General features: G+C 34.8%; 1 protein-coding gene across 2 annotated transcripts; it reads right to left on the bottom strand.

Moving 5' to 3' along the window:
* Positions 1–3,683: 3,683 nt before the first annotated feature.
* On the bottom strand, positions 3,684–21,011 carry LOC108345627 (protein RRP6-like 2). 2 transcript variants are annotated; one of them, XM_017584258.2, is made up of 16 exons: positions 20,164–21,011; positions 18,329–18,484; positions 17,171–17,329; positions 17,008–17,091; positions 16,725–16,804; positions 16,534–16,584; positions 15,577–15,694; positions 14,758–14,840; positions 14,524–14,569; positions 12,927–13,014; positions 12,669–12,838; positions 5,100–5,165; positions 4,868–5,005; positions 4,691–4,789; positions 4,463–4,584; positions 4,225–4,376 (listed from the first exon to the last, which is right to left on the bottom strand). In XM_017584258.2, exons 1-16 carry the CDS (start codon positions 20,821–20,823, stop codon positions 4,358–4,360), a joined length of 2,139 nt encoding a protein of 712 aa, XP_017439747.1. In that variant the 5' UTR covers positions 20,824–21,011; the 3' UTR covers positions 4,225–4,357. The 2 variants fall into 2 exon arrangements, with proteins under 2 accessions (XP_017439746.1, XP_017439747.1); XM_017584257.2 differs by having other exon boundaries at positions 3,684–4,584; positions 20,164–21,008.
* Between the last annotated feature and the right edge of the window lie 297 nt (positions 21,012–21,308).

Below are 21,308 nucleotides of genomic sequence, written 5' to 3'. Positions count from 1 at the left end.
ACAATAGAATGTAGAATCAATGAATAAATGTGCTCGAAAAGTAAATTCATATGCAAGAAATCAAATAACTATCAAAAAATAAAATTAGCACAGGAACACTAAGTTGGAAATGTAAAAATTCATTAAGAATTGAAAAAAAAAAGTACAATTGATACCCAAATCATCATAAAATTGTTCCCAATAAGATAAATTGAAGTCTTGAGAGATTTTGATAATGATACACTTAAAGACGTGAAGAACAAATTACATGACTGGAAAAACTTATGTTAAAGCTTCTTGTTCTATATCTCATTGTATTAGGTTTAGATTTTCACTTGTAAACTAAAGAAGTCTTGTATTTACTTTTTAGTTTACCTTAAGTCAATATAAGAAGCCTTGTCTTCCAAGGTAAAGAGAGTGAAAATCATCTTCCTTTAGGAGAATAGTAGTCATAGGGCATACTCTTAATGGAGAGGATTTCTCCTTAGTAGTGACGACATGACATGCTCTTAATGGAGATGATTTATCCCTAGTAGTGGTCATATGTCGTTTTTCTAACGAAGAGGATTTTACCTTGGTCTCCAAGTTGGTGGATTAAGGTTTTGTTTCTACAATTTGGAAATACATTTGGAGTTATCTATGCTTATAAAATATATGTATTCCACCATGTAAATTCCTTTGAATTGAGTATTATTATGCTACCAAATTTGTGTCATACTACTCAACTTAGGTCAACAAGGCTAAAGCACCACTTCTAGATTCTCTCTAGCCATCCTTTTTTTAAAAGTTAGTCCAACCTCTATTGAGAACACCAAAACACCACCATAATCTCTTTCCCTTCCTAGAGTTATATATCTTAGAGGAGGAGTCATCTCATCACATCAAAACCACCACATGTGCACTATATTTCCACCACCATCAAGCTTCTACAAACCACTACCCATTTTGGAGTCTCTCTCTGGCTTGAGTCATATAACTTGGAAGAGCGTATCTCACATTTGGTAATTGGAGCTTAGGTTATTGTGTTTGTCTTTGTGGTTTTCTAGCCTTGTCTTGTTGTAGTTACCCTAAAATGGTCCAAATCAACCTTCCTTACTCAAAATAATGCTGGCAATAAACATTTATGATTTTTAAAACTAAACTACATCGAACTCAGAGGTCCAAAAATTATGTGGCTGTAGTAAAATGAAAGCCCTTTGAGTCTGGTTTACAAAAAAAAAAAAAACTCATTTAAAGTTTTGGGAAGAAAGTTGTGAACAAAATAGTTATTAAAGTTCAAAGTTGCTAAAATATTGTCATCAACATTTTTAAGGTTCTGTTTGTTTTGGCTATTGTTTTGTGCCTTCTAAATGCTCCTAAATGTGTTGGATAACATGTTTACATGTGCATATCTTTTTTTGAGTCCTTATTGTTTGACATTTGGTCATCTTATGTTGTTGGGTCATTTTTATTTTCAAATCAATTCATATTGTTAAGAGCCATATGTAATCATTTTTTTTCATTTTCTCTTAGTTTAGCTTTTGGAAAAATCTCAAAAATATGTGTTCTTGTGTGTTTTCAAAATTGCACCGTACATGTCATTTTGAGTCATACTTTTTATTAGATCATTTAACTAGTTTATATAGTTAAGTTTCTATTATGTTTTGTTGAGTTTCATATTTTTTTTATTCTAGTAGGTTCTTTCCATTTTGAGTTACTTCTTGTTCAAGTGCAAAATATATATATATATTGAAAATATGTTGTAGTGGTTTTGTGTTGGTGAATTATTGAGGAAAATAGCAAAGAAGTTCATAAAAAAGATCAAAAGAAAAATCAATAAAAAGTAATCAAAACAAGTCAGCTGCTACTACTTTTTTAAGATGTTTTTTTCTTGCATTTGAAAATATTTTGGGACTGTAAACTGAACTTTCCAACAGCTATTAGTCTCGGGTTTGGGCTAAAAGAGTGACTATATGTACCATTAACCATCAACCAAAGAGAATAAGAAGCATACCCCTCTTTATTTTATTTGTTTTAGGCTTTATTCTTCCATTCTAATGCCTTTCTTTAGGTGATTCTCTTTGTCAGCTTAACCTTGTTTGTAGTTATTTGTTTTCTTGTTTTTCCTTCTTGGTACTCTTGTTTTTGTTACATAAACTCTCCTTTTGAAGTTAACCTTCTTTGTTTTTAAGCCTTTTGTTTATTTCTCTTCTTTGGCATCCTTTTAGCTTTTTCTTGTTTTGGTGTGTAAACTTTTTTTTTAGGTGAACTAACCCTTAACATAGCATCTTGAGAGGTGGAAACCTTAAGTGGACTTGAACCCTTGGTAAATAAACAAGAAGAAAAGGAGAAAAACACTTGGAGAGGACGAGAAACACATTGGTTGTATGCACAATTTTCATTTGTTTTAGTTAACTTTTACTTGTTTTGCTTATCGTAATCTTGATCTAATTGGTGTCTTGGAGGAGCCATTGGTCTTCAATCTCATCTCCTACCTAATTATAACCTTAATTTCTTGTAGTGAAATGCATCTTAATTAATAAATGCTTTGAAGGTTTTAAATGTCTTCTAGTTTTACCATTAGACCATATAGTTTAGATTAATTACTTTCTTTATTTATTTATAGTTTAGAATGTGTCTAGTTTTTTCTCAAACTTAATTCTCTTTTCAGATGTTTAATGCAAGAAGGCTTGAGCTAAACTTTAGTTAGAAAAGACTTAATTATCAAATAATCTTTTATGACTCACTTCTCTTCCTAGAAATGAACTTGAACTCCTTAAATATCTTAAAGAATTCTTTGCAAAATAACAAGTATTTTAGTGCATAAACATATCATAAAACCAAATAATGTTTAAAGATCTTTCTTACCAATGATTCTAGTGAGGCCTTACTAAATTTAAACCATTTGATCAAGAAATAAAACACTAAAAAATCAAAGGAATCAAGAGGCTATATTAAAAGAAAAAGAAAAGATTAAAAAAAAGATCCAAGTTATCATTTTAGAGGAAGAACATAATATTTCAAAACTAAAATATGAGAATATAAGAGAAGATTAAGAAAAGAAAAAAGAAAGACAAGAAAAGGAAAGAAAAACAGAGAGAAAGGGAACAAGAAAAAAAAAGAAAAAGAGGAGGAAAGAAGAGAAAAAGAGAAGATAGAGGAATGAAAAAGAAATGATAAAAAAAAAGAAAAAATTGAGAGAAAAGAAGAAAAGAACAGGACATTCCACTCCCTCGATAACAATTGAAACCAAAATGATAAAAGAAGTTTTTCTATCTTTAAACTTTTCTTAATTTATCCTTTAAATCATCTTTCATAATTCTAAACTTTACTTTTGAAAAAAATTTCAACTTTATTTTCACTGCACATTGTTTTAATATCCCTAAAATCACACTTTGAGTTGATACTATGTTCCAGATTACAATTAATTCAAAATAGATAAAAAAAAAAAAAACTTGTGTGAAATGAGCCTTGAAAGATCTCAGAAATTCTTCTAAAATTAGAATAAAGTTTTCTTCCAATTTTTCATTTAGATATATATTTTTTCTGCAATACATAAATTTATTGAAATTACTGTAATACGCAATCTGCATAAATATATTTAACTTGGATGTTGACAACAAAAAGAACATTTATGCATATTGATGCTATACATATGTCTAATAAGGTAAAATCAATTCATATTGACCAGATTTAAATTCCTAGATTGAAATACAGATGAGAAATAAACAATGAAAAATGTAAGTAGCCTTAAATTTAGGGTTTGCATTTACAATGCCTACCAGATTTTCGTCTCCCAGAAACATTTTTCAACTTCCGTACTATCAGCTACACAAGGATAAATGTTGCTGCTAATGACCAAAATGTAAAAATTATAATTTTAAGATGTAAACTTAAATGCATAAATTTCTATATCTTACCAATCTTAGATTCAACACTATAAATTTCTATATTGAACATCTTGCTTTCTCATTATTGTACCATTTTCATTTATCAGCGAAATGTCGCACTACGATTCCCAGAAGCAGGAAAAGCCTGACGTCTTTTACCTTGTTGCAATTGTTTAGTCGAATTACTAGCTTGTTCCTGTCCAATTGTCGAACGTTGCTTGCTATCTGAGACCTCTACCTCGCCACAATCCCGGGAAGATGCATGCTTTGTATGTTCTCCAAACTCGACATGCTTCCTTGCAGCTTCATAATCAAATGCCTTCAGCTGCACCACGCCACTGGACTGTTCAGTTTTCCCGTGCTGTCTGGTTTTATTATTTTGGTCATTAGAGTGAAAGCATTTCTTAAAATTTGATGATAATTCCATGAGAGACACTGGTTCTTTGTCCTCTTTTTCCGATGTGAACACACCAGAATTTTTCTCCATGCGCACATTGTAGTTTTCTAGGTTATTCAGCTCCATACTCTCTGCACCCGTATCAGATTCTAGCATTATAATCTCATCAAGAGGAGAGGCAGAAACTATATCAGAAACAGGTTTTGTTGGCTCTAACATTTCAGACGCTACACTGGGAGTTTCTACTGTAGGTTCTGACTTCTCGCTGCTACCCAAAAATGAATGGAAAGGAAGACTAACGGAAGATCTAATATGCTCTAACTTGATATCTTCCTTTCCCTGAGAAGTCAAAAATATGGGTATCAAAATAGTAGTCAACAGACAAGAAGCTACATATTAGCATCACATGTAATATAGACATCTATTGAGTTTGACCAGAGGATACCTTATCAGGACCAAGCTTCCTCTTTGAAGCTGAATTCCCCAGAAATGCCCCAAAAGCACCAGGAGGTTTTTTAAGCACCTGAACAGTCGTTCTATTTCCCTATCAACAGATTAACAGATATATTTCAAAACAATGTTCATCACTTGGTGGATAAAAAATACTGAAACATTTTTCAACCTTTTCCGGAGAAAGTGCACCAACATTTGCATCCCTGTCCTGCTCTGAAACTGTGACACTGACCCTTGCTGGCTCAGATGTAAGACTGCTGGACTTGATTTTTATTTGTACATTTGTATCTTGATGCAGAGAAGTTTCCTATTTGGGATCAAAAGAATAAATCGTGACTTCTCAAGGATAATATTACTACAGCTAGTATTTTCAATTTCAACACTCTAGTTGGACTTCCAACCTTAGAATCTTGTTTATGGAATTGGGGGACTTCAGTTCCATCAATAACTGGTACCACATCTAATGCCTGTTAAGCAATCATACAACTCAATCAACAAAAAATAGAAATGAAGACTGAAAAAAATAAAAATAAAACCCATTATGCTGGTAGAAAAAGCATTAATTCTTTAAAGTATTATCAGTAATTATACACACCAGGTTGCTTAATTTTATTTGTTTTGAAACTTAGCTGGCATTCATAATGGGTCCAAAAGACAATGGAGCAATTTACCATAATCCCAGTTAAAGAGGGTGCCTTTTCAAATATATATATTTAAAAATACCTTACATCTATATTACTTTAAAAATACCTTACAATATTATGCAGAACATCAAACTGAAATGACCAATTAATAATTATTAAATTGTAACACATTTAAATTTAAATTTGTTAGAAGTGGAGTTTAAACCTTGGTCAACCTTATAAAATCATTTGGAAAGATGAGCTTTACACCCGCTTACATATAGTAATTTGGTCTTTCAACACATCCCCCCACACTAAAAGTGATGGCATACCCCTAGATGGCCAAAGCAAAATCCAGAAGAGTTGGAGTCATATGTGGAAGATAGGCTTAGACTCTCTCTCTTAGGCCATCTCTAGCCATCATGAAACTTCTAGTAGAGTAAGAATAATTTTGGATCTTGTATTTTGGACCAAGTAGTCTAGGATTTATTTGGGCTTTGTATTATGGGCCTAGTAGTGTAGATTTATTTTAGGCCTTGTATTTTGGGTCAAGTAGAATAGGGTTTTGACCACTCAAGTCAACAAAAGGCCAAGGCCCAATGTTGACCAAAGTGGGACATGATTTTGGGCTTGTTGACCAAGGGGTCAAAGTTTCATCTAACTTGGTAGACAAGGAGGGGTGGGTCATCCATGCCAAGTATCACCCTCCCTTTGGAGAGTTTTTCCTCTTAGTTAGTAGCCACATGTCACTATAGGAATGGGGAGGACTCTCCATAGCTAATGGCCACATGTCCCCCTCTCATTGGAGAGGATTTTTGCCACTTGTCCTTCTCCTAAAGGAGAGGATTTTCTACTTGTTCTCCAAGCTAACTAAGGTGACTCTATTAGGTTTAAGTTTCTACCCATTTTGTGACACCTTAGCTTATAAATAAAAGTGTCTCTCCTTCATGTAATTACCTTTGATTTAGAGTAAAGTTATGCTGCCATTTTTGTGTCTTACTACTCTTATTAGGTCACCCTAGGCTAAAGCAACCCAAGTGGCCTCCTCTGGCCACCTTCCTCCAAGATTTGGCCCAACCTCTCTTAGAGTATCACTAAACACCACCTCCATCACCATAAAACAGTCCATGACCAAGAGCCTTAGTCTCTTTTCCACCATATTTCTGCAACCATCCCAACCTTCAACCATCACCATGGCTTTCCTTCTAGTTTTAGCCCAACCTAGTTAGGAGATTGCCATCAAAAAGGGACATCTAGAGTGTGAAAAATAAAAGTCCTAAAATGAATAAAACATATAAAAGATTACAAACAAAATATATGTTAAGAGTTTATGATAATTATACTTTCCTTAAAATTTTGTGGAAACATAAAATATTCTCATTCCACAATATAAAAAATATGGTTTACAGTAATTGTTTTCGTTTTAACAAGCTAAAACATTAGTAAGATGTATCATGAGTATAACTGTTAAATAATTAGGGTGAGTTGGGAATATAATTAGAATAATAATCTAATATTAGGCTGGAATTGTGCCAGCTGCACCAAACAAATAGATCTTAAGTGTTAGAACATTATAAATACAAGGTTACCATGTTCAGAACCAATAATTGAAAAGGAAAGACAAGGATTGAATAAGATGAAAAGAGAGAGAAATAAGAGAGTACACCCTAAAAAAGATTATAATCAAATTATTGACGTGATTAAAAGTCTTAAAACAAATAAAACCTATAGATGATTATAACAAAAAGATAGGTCAAGAGTTCCAAGAATTATATTTTCTTTAACATTTTGTGGAAACATAAAATAATTTCTTGTCACAATATAACAAAATGAGGTGCCAACCATTGTTTCTATGTAACAAGAAAATCCATTAGTAAGATGTATAATGAGGAGAACTGATACATGATCAGTGTAGCTGGTGAGTTGGGAATCTACTATTAGCCTGGAATATTACTAGCCTACACCAAACAAATAGATCTTATGTGTTGGAACATTATATATACCAATGTTGTAAAATCGCAAGTAAAATCCTTTGAATATGGAGCACACTGAGTTGATGCAAGCACTGGATCACAGAGGGACTGAATCGCTGTGGATCACGATGGACCTCATCAAATTCTGGGATAATGACTCACTTCAATCCTTCCGGCCTTGTGAAGCTAAAGATTGAGATGCTCACTATTGTATTTTAGTAAGTTTTTTATTTTATCCTTGCTATAATTTTATTCTTTATAACAATAGTATCCCGCTATTAATACTAGGATCATGTATTTATACAGATCCCATAATTACTGGGATTTGTTTCTTTAAAATTAGCTCTCTATATTTCCTAAAATAACCATCAAGCTCATGGATCATAGGTCCAATGGCCTCATTATTGTAATACCAAAAAACATATTCTTTCTAATTTGAGAATATGTGTGTATATATATGTATAGTGTTTGTGTATGTGTATAAATATATGTGTGTGTGTGTGTATATATATTGTTGAAATGTATTATGCATATGTTACTGTGTAGCTACGTAGCTACTGTGTAGCCCAACTTTGATGGTTGGGATTAATTCCCACCTACTACATACTCTATTTATAGAGTATCACACATTGTAATATATCATCTAAGAAATAAAAACTACTTATGTAGTTATTTTACATGGTATCAAGAGCGGGACAAAATCTGGCTTCTGTCATCTCCGTCACCATCGCCGCCGTCAACGCCGCCCTCACTGCCGCCGTCGCCACCGCCACCGCCGCTGTCCACCGTCGCCTTTCCTCCGGCGAAGTCAAGGGTTAGGTTCGCCCTGAGAAGCGCGACCCAACCCTGGTGGTCGCCGTCTCATTCGTCGCCGCACGCTCCCACACGCGCCACCTTTCTCCGACGACTCTCAGGCGCGTGCATCTCACGCGCCACCCTCCCGGTGTCAGAGCGACACCGCGTCTCCACCAGTCGTCTCGCCTGAGCTCCCTGAGCGTGTTTAGGCACTTCGTTTTGTGTTCTGGTGTTTTTGTTCAAGACCTAGGGTTTTTCTCCCTAAAGCTATTTGTCTCTGTTTCAGTTTTTTTTTCAGATCTGGAATGGCTTCTTCTGGAATTAATTCTTCCTTCTCTGCAACTCCTATCATTACATCTGCAAAGTTGAATTGGAAAAATTATTTGTCATGGTCTTCTGCGGTGGAATTATGGTTTCTTGGTCAAGGACACCATAATCACCTTGAACAAGATGCATCTATGGTCTCGGAGGAAGAAAAACCCCAATGGCAGAAACTAGACTTCCAGTTATGTGCTGTGTTGTGGCAATCGGTTGAACAAGAAGTTCTAGATATAATGAGACCTTACAAGACTTGTTTCTCTTTTTGGAAAAGAGCTCAAGATATTTTTGCTAATGATATACAAAGACTTTTTGATGCAACCGAAAAAGTATCCTCTCTCAAACAAGTCAATCACGATATGATTTCTCATATAGCAAAGGCTAGAGCTGCAGTAGAAGAATTAAAAACATTCTTCGTAGCTGATTCATTAGAAAGTATTAACAAAAGACTTGACAAGTATTACATGGTCTTAATCCTTAGAAGTTTGCACTCTGATTTTGATCATGTCCGTGATCAAGTTTTAGCAGGAGATCAAATCCCGTCAATGGATAATTTGGTTACTGGACTCCTTCGAGTACCTACTTTAGTGAAAGAAGGGAATTCAACTGATGTTATTGAAACTGCAGCAATGGTAGTTCCACAAGGAAGAGGAAGAGGTAGGAGTACTCGAGGAGGTCGTGGAGGTCGAAGTGGGCGTGTGCAATGCTCATACTGTAAGAAAATTGGCCATACCCAGGAAAGATGTTATTCTTTACATGGTTTTCCTGATAAAACTGTGCAGGTGTTTAGATCTGATAATCCAGAATCTAAAATTTCCGACGAAGAATATCGAGAATTTTTAAGGTACAAATCTGAAAAATCTACCAATCTTGATCAATCATCCTTAATGTCAACGGCATGCATTTCTCAAACTAGAGAAAGTCAAAATTCATGGATACTTGATTCAGGTGCTTCAGATCATCTCTCTGGTAACCTTCCTTCATTTTACTCCATTTCCTCTCAAAAAATTCCTAATTTAATTACTGTTGCCAATGGATCCAAAGTAGCATCTCAAGGAATTGGCAAAGTTTCATTATCTCCTTCCTTAAATTTAAATTCTGTTTTGTACATTCCTCATTGTCCTTATAATTTAATCTCTTTAAGTCAATTGACTCGTTCACTAAATTGTTCCGTAACTTTTACTGCAAATTCCTTTGTTATACAGGAACATGGAACGGGACATCTGATTGGGGAAGGACGTGAGTCACGGGGACTTTATTATCTAAAGCCTAGTTCATCTGTTTCCTGTCTTTCAACTTTATCTCCTAAACTTTTGCATGATCGTTTAGGTCACCCAAGTTTGTCTAAATTAAAAATGATGGTTCCAAATCTTAAAAACATTAGTGTCTTAGATTGTGAGTCTTGTCAGTTAGGGAAACACGTTCGATCTTCCTATCCAAAGACATCTGAGACACGATGTAATTCTGCTTTTTCCACTATTCACTCTGATATTTGGGGACCAAGTCGTGTTACTTCCTTTGGTTTTAACTATTTTGTTACCTTTATTGATGAGTTCTCTAGATGTACCTGGGTTTATCTAATGAAAGAGAGATCTGAACTTTTAGACATATTTATGTCCTTTTTTAATGAAATTCAGAACCAATTTGGAAAGACAATTAAAATTCTCAGGAGTGATAATGCCAAAGAATATTTTTCTAGTAAACTCTCATCCTTTTTATCATCTAAAGGAATCTTACATAGGTCAACATGTCCTCATACTCCACAACAAAATGGTATAGCTGAAAGAAAGAATAGACATCTCATTGAAACTGCACGTTCCCTGATGTTAAATACTAATGTTCCTATTCATCATTGGGGGGATGCTGTCCTCACTGCCTGTGTTTTGATAAATAGGATGCCTTCTTCTTCTCTTGATAATAAGATTCCTTACTCCATAATTTTTCCACACGATCCTCTATATCATGTCTCTCCACGTGTGTTTGGGAGTACCTGTTTTGTTCATAATGTCTCTCCTGGTCTTGATAAACTTTCTCCAAAGTCTATTAAGTGTGTCTTTTTAGGATATTCTCGTCTTCAAAAAGGATATAAATGTTATTCTCCCTCAACAAAAAGATACTATATGTCTTCTGATGTCACATTTTTTGAAGATACACCCTTCTTCACATCCTCTAAGCAAGAATGTTCATCTGTTCAAAACATGCTTCCTATCCCATCATGTGATCCCTTAGTCATTCCTACTTCTCCAGTTCCCAATCACACTCAAAATGCAGATGACATTATTCAACCACCTCCTCCTTTGCCTGAAGATCCTCGAGACTCAGCTCCTTCTTCACCAGATTCCCAGACCATGGATCCTTCACCCTCTGTTGAATCTGATCAGGCTTGGCCTATTGCTCTTCGGAAAGGTATTCGATCAACTCGTAATCCTTATCCTGTTTATAACTTTTTAAGTTACCATCGTTTGTCTCCTACCTATTTCTCCTTTGTTTCCTCTCTTTCTAACATCAAAGTTCCTAATAATGTTCGTGAGGCACTTGATCACCCTGGATGGCGACAAGCCATGATTGATGAAATGCAGGCACTTGACAATAGTGGTACTTGGGAACTTGTATCTCTTCCTCCTGGTAAGAAACCTGTGGGATGTAGATGGGTTTATGCTATTAAAGTTGGTCCTACTGGTGCAATTGATCGGCTAAAAGCTCGTCTAGTAGCAAAGGGATATACTCAGATTTATGGTCTCGATTATTGTGATACATTTTCTCCTGTAGCCAAAATCAGTAGTGTTCGTCTTTTTCTTGCCATGGCTGCCATTCGACAGTGGCCACTTCATCAACTGGACATTAAAAATGCCTTTCTTCATGGTGATCTGGAAGAGGAGATATACATGGAGCAACCTCCTGGATTTCGTCGTGCTGCTCAGGGGGAGTCTAATTTAGTTTGTAAATTACGTCGTTCACTTTATGGTTTGAAACAATCACCTCGAGCTTGGTTTGGTAAATTTAGTCGTGTTGTGCAACAATTTGGATTGACACGATGTGAAGCCGATCATTCAGTATTTTATGGGCATTCTACTCCTAACAAATGTGTTTATCTTATGGTCTATGTTGACGATATTGTGATTACAGGAAATGATGTTGCAAGAATTGCTCAATTAAAAGATCACTTGTTCAACCACTTCCAAACCAAAGACCTAGGTTGGTTGAAATACTTCCTTGGTATTGAAGTGGCACAATCAAAAGAAGGAGTCGTCATTTCACAAAGAAAATATGCCCTTGATATTTTGGAGGAAACAGGTCTTACAGATTGCAAGCCTATTGATAGTCCTATGGACTCAAATCAAAAGTTAATGAGAGACCATGGTGAACTTTTCTCAGATCCAGAAAGATACAGAAGGTTGGTGGGAAAACTAATATATCTTACTATAACAAGACCTGACCTTTCCTATCCAGTGGGAGTTGTGAGCCAATTTATGCAAAATCCACATATTGATCATTGGAATGCTGTAATACGCATCCTTAGATATGTAAAAGGGAATCCAGGACAAGGAGTGTTATATGAAAATAAGGGAAGTTCTGAGGTAGAAGGATATTGTGATGCAGATTGGGCTGGTTGTCCAAATGATCGGAGATCTACCACAGGATATTGTATACTCCTTGGAGGCAATCTTGTATCTTGGAAAAGCAAGAAACAAAGTGTTATTGCTCGATCTAGTGCAGAAGCAGAATATCGTTCTATGGCCTTGGCTACCTGTGAACTCATGTGGATCAAACAATTCCTTCAGGAATTAAAATTCTGTGAAAATAAGACTATGAAGTTGTATTGTGACAATCAAGCAGCTCTTCACATTGCCTCCAATCCAGTGTTTCACGAAAGAACAAAACACATAGAAGTTGATTGTCATTTCATCAGAGAAAAGCTATTGTCCAAGGATCTCATTACAGAATTTGTCAGTTCTAATGAACAACTTGCAGATATTTTGACTAAGTCTTTAAGAGGGCCCAGAATTCAGTTTATATGTTCCAAGCTTGGTGCATATGATCTATATGCTCCAGCTTGAGGGGGAGTGTTGAAATGTATTATGCATATGTTACTGTGTAGCTACTGTGTAGCCCAACTTTGATGGTTGGGATTAATTCCCACCTACTACATACTCTATTTATAGAGTATCACACATTGTAATATATCATCTAAGAAATAAAAACTACTTATGTAGTTATTTTACATATATATATAATACATAATTGTAAATATGTTACTTACAGCGGCAGCTTGTGCTTCTTTCAACAGTTGAGATGCTTCCTCAAATGCAGCAGCATTTTGAATAGAATGTCTAATGATGCTGACTACTGTATCAAGATTGTGTTCAACATAAGGGTGCTTTGACTTCACTAATCGCCTTAGTTTGCTTGTAGTAAGAGGAATCTGCTTAGCTTTTAAAAAAGTAAATACAAATTAAGCTATGAAAGTAAAGCCAAATTGATAACATTAAGATACCCAGAACTTGCACATGTTTCATACCGATTTCAAGAACAGATTTATTTGGCAATACATATCCTGTACTCTCATCCTCTGCTCGGGCTACAATGTCTCTCCATTCACACAGTCCCTGCAAGCCACGAAAACAGAGTATAAAACCTTCAATGCATGTTAAATACAGAGAGCAACGAAATCCAAAACGAATGCAAATTATGCAATATGTAACATTCCACATTCTACTAGTTTTACAAGTAGGACATTCTTCTATCACAAAATCTTTACATTGTTCCAGCACTGGAATCTATTTGGATTGTTCTAAAAAAACTTGAATATAGATACAAGAATCATGCTTGTAGAGCTACTAGTATTATTTCCCGGTGTCCAACCTAAGCTGTTTCATGATAGAACCAACATGAAAGAGCAAGATAACTATTCCAGAAGTGGCTAGTGATGATTGAGATGATAACAGGGGAACTGCACTGTCATTATTTAAGTAACTGAAATAAAGATGGCAAAGACATTTATGGTGGTAAGAAATGGTATCCATAGCTAAGTTAATATTTTCATGATCACATTGAAATTGGTTATTGTATAAGATAAAGAAAATTAACGAAGAGATTGATCTATAAAATAAAGGAAATAAGTTCATGAACTCATAAATCAAATTTGTTTATCCTAAGGCATTGTAGGAGGTTTTTTCTTTTAATTTTACTTTGTATTTTTATAGTTTGAATAGGTTTTATACATTTATGAAAAATAGGACTAATTCACTCTTCAACATTCAACCGGTTTCTGGGCATCATTATATAGGAGAGATGGCCAAGCGGTTCAAGGCATAGCATTGGAACCACTATGTAGGCCTTTTGTTTACCAAGGGTTCAAATCCCTCTCTTTCCAAATGTTTACCAAATTCATCGATATTATTCATCCCAATGCATACCATTATTTCAAATTTGTTTGTTGATATTAGTATTGGTTGACACTGCTATATAAGTCATGTTATTGAATAACAAGTCCTCAAATTCTCACATTATAGAGAATTTTTGTGCTTGGGAAGTCCCTAATGATTAAATGAACCAAGATTTTAACATTACTGCAATTTTAGAGAGACACAAGAGCAAAAGCCTATGGCGCCGCTTCTGTTTTGATGGTTTGGTTTGGTTTACATTGGATGGTTTGGTGTTTTGATGATTCCTACTTTATTAACGCCAACTTCTGTATTTAGTATTGTTGCCCCATCAGTAGATATTGATAGTATTCATAAGTCTCTTTCTGGATCTCTACTTTATGGAAACAATATCATTTGTGGTGCAAATAGTCCTTACGTATGTAACTGTAGGTTTGCATTTTTATCCAACCTAGGAAGCAGCTTCTGTTGATGAATGGTGGTTATGCAACGGTGGTCCTTATGAACTAATTGTTCTACACTTCTTATTTGGTGTAGCTTACTACATGGGTCGTGAGTGGTATGTTAAACATTCGAGAAAATAATGGCATGTAGATTAAGACACTGAATTGCCCACAATACTTAAAATATGGGATAGCAATAATTCAGTAAAAGATTGCTTAGTGGAACAATTGAGAATATTTTTCATGCTGATAATTGGTGCCACAAATAATTTAAAAAATAGTAACTCACAGAAACGATGGCAAGCTGCTGAGCATTGAAACCAGCTCCTTGCAACCTATCAAGAAACAGTAACTAAGCTTTACTTTAGATTTCTTGGCATGCATTACATGCAACACAACTTTAAACACTCCCTTTACGTAAAAGTCATTGATGTAATCAAGATATACAAAAAGATATTAGTGAACAATTGCTACTTGTATACTACACAAAATTCATGAAACAGCTATTATAAAAGTAACGAACCCATATATATGAAGATAGGAGTTCTCTGTCAAAAGTTCTTTCTCATAGAGCTGCATGCAGACATCATAACTTCGCTTGTAGACCTGTTCGTTTTTGAGTAATTACATTAGAAACCCAAAAATGAAAATTCATCGAGCCAACCATTAAGCCAAGTTGTATCTCAATTTAATTAACATTTATAATTAAAACATTGCCAAAAATCCTTTTTGCATAGAAAGCAAAGGTCAAACGAGTCTAATCAAACCATTATTGTAAAATGTATAGAAGTTCAAATAACTGATTGAGAAGCTTGTGAATATAAAAGAGAACCCTATGGTTTTTCGTAATGACTGTTTGATGGTTCACATGCTCATCCAGTTAGTTTGATATCAGGTATGCAACAATGAAATATAGAAGAGAGAAGCAACTAAAACAACAACTATATATGGTTGTATGGACTAGCTAATTTTGGGATGTAAAAATAAAATCTTCTATGTCAGCTTTCTAAGATCCCTTCCGAACAGAGGAAAAAAATTATTATTTCTGTGAGAATACCTTTGTTAAACATGCATATAACACAACAAATTTCATACAGAAAAAAGTAGGAAGAACTGATAAACAGTAATGTCACCTTTACTATGAAAAATTAGTAAGGTTTAACGCACAACTTGAAGCAATCATAGTTAAACACACCTTGTAAACTTGTTCAAGGTAGAAATATCATTAAAAAAAGTTTAACAACACAAATTTCTACACTCAGTAAATCATCTGTAGGACATTCAACCAACTAAATCAAATTCATCCACGGAAAGAGATTCCTTTAGTGTAGAAGATAGTTACCTCCACCAGAGGAGTATCAGTAGACTCAGAACTTTCAGACTCCTTAGACAAGGCAAATAACTTAATCCTCATTAAATCATATATATATAACAGATAGTGTGTATCTTCCCTAGCATATCTGTCATCAGAAAACAGTTAATTAGGTTGTAACAATTAGATTGTTCATGGCATTATACCAGTAATCATCAAGCTGAAACCAAGACAAAAAAAGTAAATTATTTTCTTTTTGTGGAAGGGGGAGGGAGGAACTAAACACAATATTTGTCATAGCAAAAAATTAGCATTGTGGTGACAATTTAATTTCCCTGTTATGGGCAGATCAGAGAGAACTTAATTATCTCTTAGCTGATCCATTCATTTATATGATTTCTTACATCAGTAAACTACAACAATATATGATAATCCACACTTAAGTATCAAATAGGTAATACAAAAGATAGGTTAACCTACTTGAGATAAAAATATGTTCTTGAGGGCTTAAAAGACACTTCTCATGTTCTGTTATTTATATAGATAAAGAGTTGATACAATAGAGAGATAGAAGGTCAAGTCACTGTCCTAGACTGCTAGGTACAATGATTAGAGATAACCCAACACACTACCCCCTATTTTAGTCCTACTGACTACACTAACAAGTAGACTTAGTAATTATTCTAACAAACCTATTCTAAAAGGATAACTCCTTCATATAAGTTAAGCAATTTTGACACTCAACCTATATGGATTCTTACATCAGTAAACTACAACAATATAAGAAGATCCGCACTTAAGTACCAAATAGGTAATACAGAAGATAGATTAACCTATTTTAAAACGTTCACCCCTTCACATAAGTTTGTTTTCTTATTATTTTTTATAGGATTGGAGTTCGTGACGGATTAAACGGGAATTAAATGTAACAAGGAAAGAAAATGAAGAATCAAGGAAGTGTTAAACGTGACAAGTTAAAATATATACCTTAGCATCTCATCAGGAAGTGGACGTAGCCTCCACTCTGCATTCTGGTAACTGCAAGGAGTTGTTAATATAAACCTTCCAAAATTTATGCGAGAAAAAATTTGGACAAATCAAGCCCAAAAGAAAAAAGTATAGCAGATGGGCTCAATCAGTTGATTCAAAATTGAAGCAAAAAATTAAGGACAACATACTCTTTGTTTGCAGTAACTTCACAAAAATGGTACAGAATATACTCCAAACTATTTCTCTCCAAGCCTAACAACTTTGAAGCCTAAGCAATGTCATAAAAATAGATTAGTCTAGGGCCAAATATTCTTCAACTAAAACATTATAAATACATGAAGACCTAGTTACAAAATCACAAAATTTCTTACATGATTACTATTACAAACCAAATACGTGGTATTGACTTTAGCATCTCAATCGATTATAAAGAAAATAGTTTCAATCAATAGTCAGAGCATTTAAACAAACCTGGTGAGTGTCAAACAAGTTACAAACGTAAATTCCAAAGTCTCGTTGAAGCCATAAAATATCACGATCCGCACCATGCATGACCTAATTAGTAGTAAACAATGTTCATAGAATGAGGACAAAAATGTTAAATTAAGAGAAAAAACAATCATGTGCAACTAACCTTTTTCTTGGAAGGGTCCTTGAAAACATCCCTGAGATAGGGTCCTATATGAATGCGAAGTTTCAATGTGTCAACAACAAAATCTTCAGCCCTTGTCGAGATTTGCATAAGGCAAGTCAAACCTTGAAAAGACCGATATTGATTATGTTCCAAATCAACCTATATATTTCAACTTCAAGTCATTACAAAAAATAAGTCAAAAGAATGCAATGAATGAGAATCATAGTGATTGCAAGAGAGGAGAAATATTATTCCAACAATCAAATGCAATTTAAAATGGGTGCATCTAATGATGAAGACACATTCAAGGACAAAGCACTTGAAGGAATTGGAAGGCCCACATGACTAGGTCAAGAACTAGGAAAGCTAAGTAAGCCCGGGAACCTAAGGTGAATCCCTACTTTAAGATATTCAATCTCAAAGCCCATAGGAGCCAAAATTAGGGAATTGTCTAAAGTCTATTGAAGATTCATGAGCCTTCAAGACAAGAAGAAATTTCTAATCAGTTTACATTTTGTTTTCTTTAAAATTTGCAAAAATGGGCCACCAACTTTTGGCATTATTTTTTCTTGAATTTTCTTCTGGGAGTTTTGAGAGTTTTAATTGTGAAGTGGGGTGCATGTGGCACCCTTATGATCTGACCAAAATCTGTTATGAACACCTCAAGGCGTTTTCATGTTCTCTTAGTGGAAATTTAAGGCAGTGTGTAGTGGAAATTAAAACTCCACATGGGAGGGTTCAATGAAATGTTTAGTCGAGCAATTAGAAGCTTCTAGTGGACTTTTATGAAGCCTTTAGGGCTATCCACAGGGAATTAAAGTTCACTTCTTAAGAGTCACAATAGAAACAAAAATCAAAACACAAACAAGAACTCTCTAGTCAAGTGTAAAACCAGAAAAAATGGTAGTGATAGTTTACCTCAACGACCAAATCTAAAAGTTCAAGTCCAAAATATACAATTAAGATCCACTAATGTAACACAACAAAATTTCATTTGTGACATGAGTCAGATTGGATGGCTAGAACTTAATGGTCCATAAAATTGTACTCCTTATCATGTGTTATTGCAATTACACTTTTCAGGTACAATAATCAAACTATGTAATTAGTCATGAGCTAATTTGTAGATAGAATTTTATGAATAGTGATCATGTTTACCGAAAATTCATTCACAGAACGCAGCCTAGCAGCCAACTCCTTTAAATCTTTTACTTCTTCCACAAGCTTGAAAGGAGTGTTATCTATTGAGGGAGGCTTCATTGGCACAACATCCCCAGGATTTCTATCAACAAAATCCAAAACAGAGAGCATTTCCTGGATTTAAAAATAATGATAGATTAACACGAAAAAGATACAAAAAATGACAAAAACATCTAAGACAATAAAAAATTATGAAAATTGTCCTTCAGTTCATCTAAGACACACAAGGTTGGAGATTACTGATGCAAAACAAAGTACAACTACCAATAGCTACTCTGCGATACATACATGCTAGAAAAGCAATATCTAAACGTAGAATAATCAGACAAATAAAAGTTGTTTTTAAAAGATTTCAATGCATAAAAAGAATTTAACCCTTCCAAATTATTCCCTCGTGCATCAAAAGACTTTCAACAAGGCTCATTGAATCAATATCCCTCGTTCATGCAAATATTAGAAAAGTGAAAGGGTATGAACATGACACAGAGAAATATCATTGAACACAAGCAATTGGTTTAAAGTACACCATACCAACATATAAATAGTCAGCAAGATTTACCTCGAGAATACTATTTAACAACCCCATGAAATTAGCACTATTATTACTTCTTGATTGAAGAGAGTCTGTAACTACACATTGCAGTTCACAAAAGGGGACAGAATTGAGTTTAACTACAGACATTCTTGAATGAGATTTGTATCTTCTCCCATTGTTAATTAACAAGATATGGCCAAGTAGGAGAAAGAAAGACATAAATAGTCAGCAAGATTGATCTTGAGAATACTATTTAACAAACCATTGAAACTGGCATTATTGCCACTTCTTAATTGAAGAGACTCTGCAACTTTTCATCACAGTTTACAGAGGGGATACAATTGAGTTTAACTAAAGACATTCTAGAATGGAATTTGCATCTTCTCCCATTGTTAATTAACAAGATATGGTCAGAAAAAAAACACAAGATATGGTCAGGTCAGAGAAAGAAAGACATAATAAAAAAAATATATGGGTTGTGATCCTACGACCAATCATTGTGTAATTGTTTAATAAAACTTATTTCTCTCCCACATATCTTGTTTCTTAACAAGAGAAGAAAAACCAAATTTCTTCTCTTACCTGGCCATGTTAGATCCCAGTTTTTAGAACTCTCCCCTTATAAAGGAAATGGAGTTGTGATATATTTTTAACATTATGATTCAATCTTATTGTTTCAGGGGGTTCAGAACCATTTATTATGCTAAATTAGCAAGATGCATCAATGAGATAACATTAATATCAACAAGACCACATAACAACTTTAAACAAGTTATCACATGCCAAACGAAAAATTGATATACACGCCAGCCTAAGTCAAACATAACCTTAATGGAAAGAAAGTAAAAAACCACACGCCTGCCAAAACTAGCTTTTTCAACATAAGCAAACATGAGAAGCAGTCATACAATCATATTTTACAAAGACTACAATCAGAGACAATTGAAATAATTTCCTTCATATAAGTTTGTTAGAAAAATAAAACATGAGGGAAAATAACAAATACAACAAAAGATTATGTTCATTCTAATAACTAGCCGCTAAATTGTTAAAAAAAAAATCCATCCATCACAACCACATCCTATAATGTCCAACTGATCTTCTACAAACTTTAACTTACATAATTTCATATCATGTTCCCTTCTTGTTCTCTACTTTTAAGAGTATTCACATAGGAACTTAATCTAAACATACTCACGCAAACTAATAAGCAAAACATAAACAAAAATACTAAATAACGAAATACTAAATAACGAACCAGCGGATGAATGAACCTTGTCCCATCGTCACTACTCTGCAACCACACATGCTCAAAAGGCATGTTTGCATTATTAACCACTATACTATACTCATCCTGCGGTCTCCTTATAGTTGGAATATGAAACGGAACCTTGGGCTTGGATCCCATCGTCTTCTTATCCTTAGTCGCCACAGTGACTCCAGGTGTCGCCGGACTCGCCTCAGAACCCGTCCCTGGAATCACATTCCCTCTTACCCCTTTCTTCTTCCTAGAAACCAGCTGAAACCCATCCTCCTCCATTGGGTGCTTCGCCGAATGCCCAGTTTTATCCTCCTCCCGATGCCTCCGGAACTCGTCCATGGATGCATCAAACCGCTCCAGAACATCATCGTTCACGTTCACAAGCCAGTCATAGGCGTCGTCGACGTCGGCAGGAAACGCTGCGTGCGCCGCTGCTCCGATGGCCTCCAGCATCGACCGCGACTCCCGCGCGATTTCCTCGACAGGGACCTTAAACTCCTCGAAGTTTCGGTAGAAGTGGAAGTCCTTGTTGGAAGGGAGGCAGCGCGAGGACGCGGCGAGCTTTGCCACCGATGAGGAGAGAGGACCCGCTGCTAGGGTCTGCAGCGCCTGGGCCTTCGCCGCCGCGGCGGAAGGTTGATCGTTGTCCACGTCCATGGCGTCGCAAAGATCGATCAATAGAATTTTCGTCAAGATTCCCAAATTTTGTTGGTTTTTCTTAGGGTTAGGGTTTAGGATTCTACCAGCGTCGCCACCGTTGTCAACCACTGCGTTTCCCTTGGAAGTGAAAAAAGAGTGAGAAGACCGAACATTTACATATGTTCACCTCACGTGTTTTGGGTGTGAGAGTCCAATTATTTTGACGACCCCCACCAAACAGGATTATTTATTTTGCCTATAAGATTCGTTTATACTTGTTATACAACGATATTCTTTCACATTTATTTTTTAAATTTATCTTTTAAATAAAAGGTTTTTATTTAAAATAAATCAAAACACGTGTAGTGACTTATTTTTATAATAATAAAAAATAATTTTTATAATTTTGTTTTAAATACGAATTCTTTAAAAAGAAATTAAAAATTTTTAATTTTTTAGTTTGTTTTATAATTAAATGTACAAATTTAGTCAAAATGAAAAAA

The sequence above is a fragment of the Vigna angularis genome, chromosome 8, assembly GCF_016808095.1.
Source record: "Vigna angularis cultivar LongXiaoDou No.4 chromosome 8, ASM1680809v1, whole genome shotgun sequence".
Lineage (NCBI taxonomy): Eukaryota > Viridiplantae > Streptophyta > Magnoliopsida > Fabales > Fabaceae > Vigna > Vigna angularis.
Note: the sequence above shows the minus strand (reverse complement) of the source record. Positions and strands in the feature narration are given on the sequence as shown.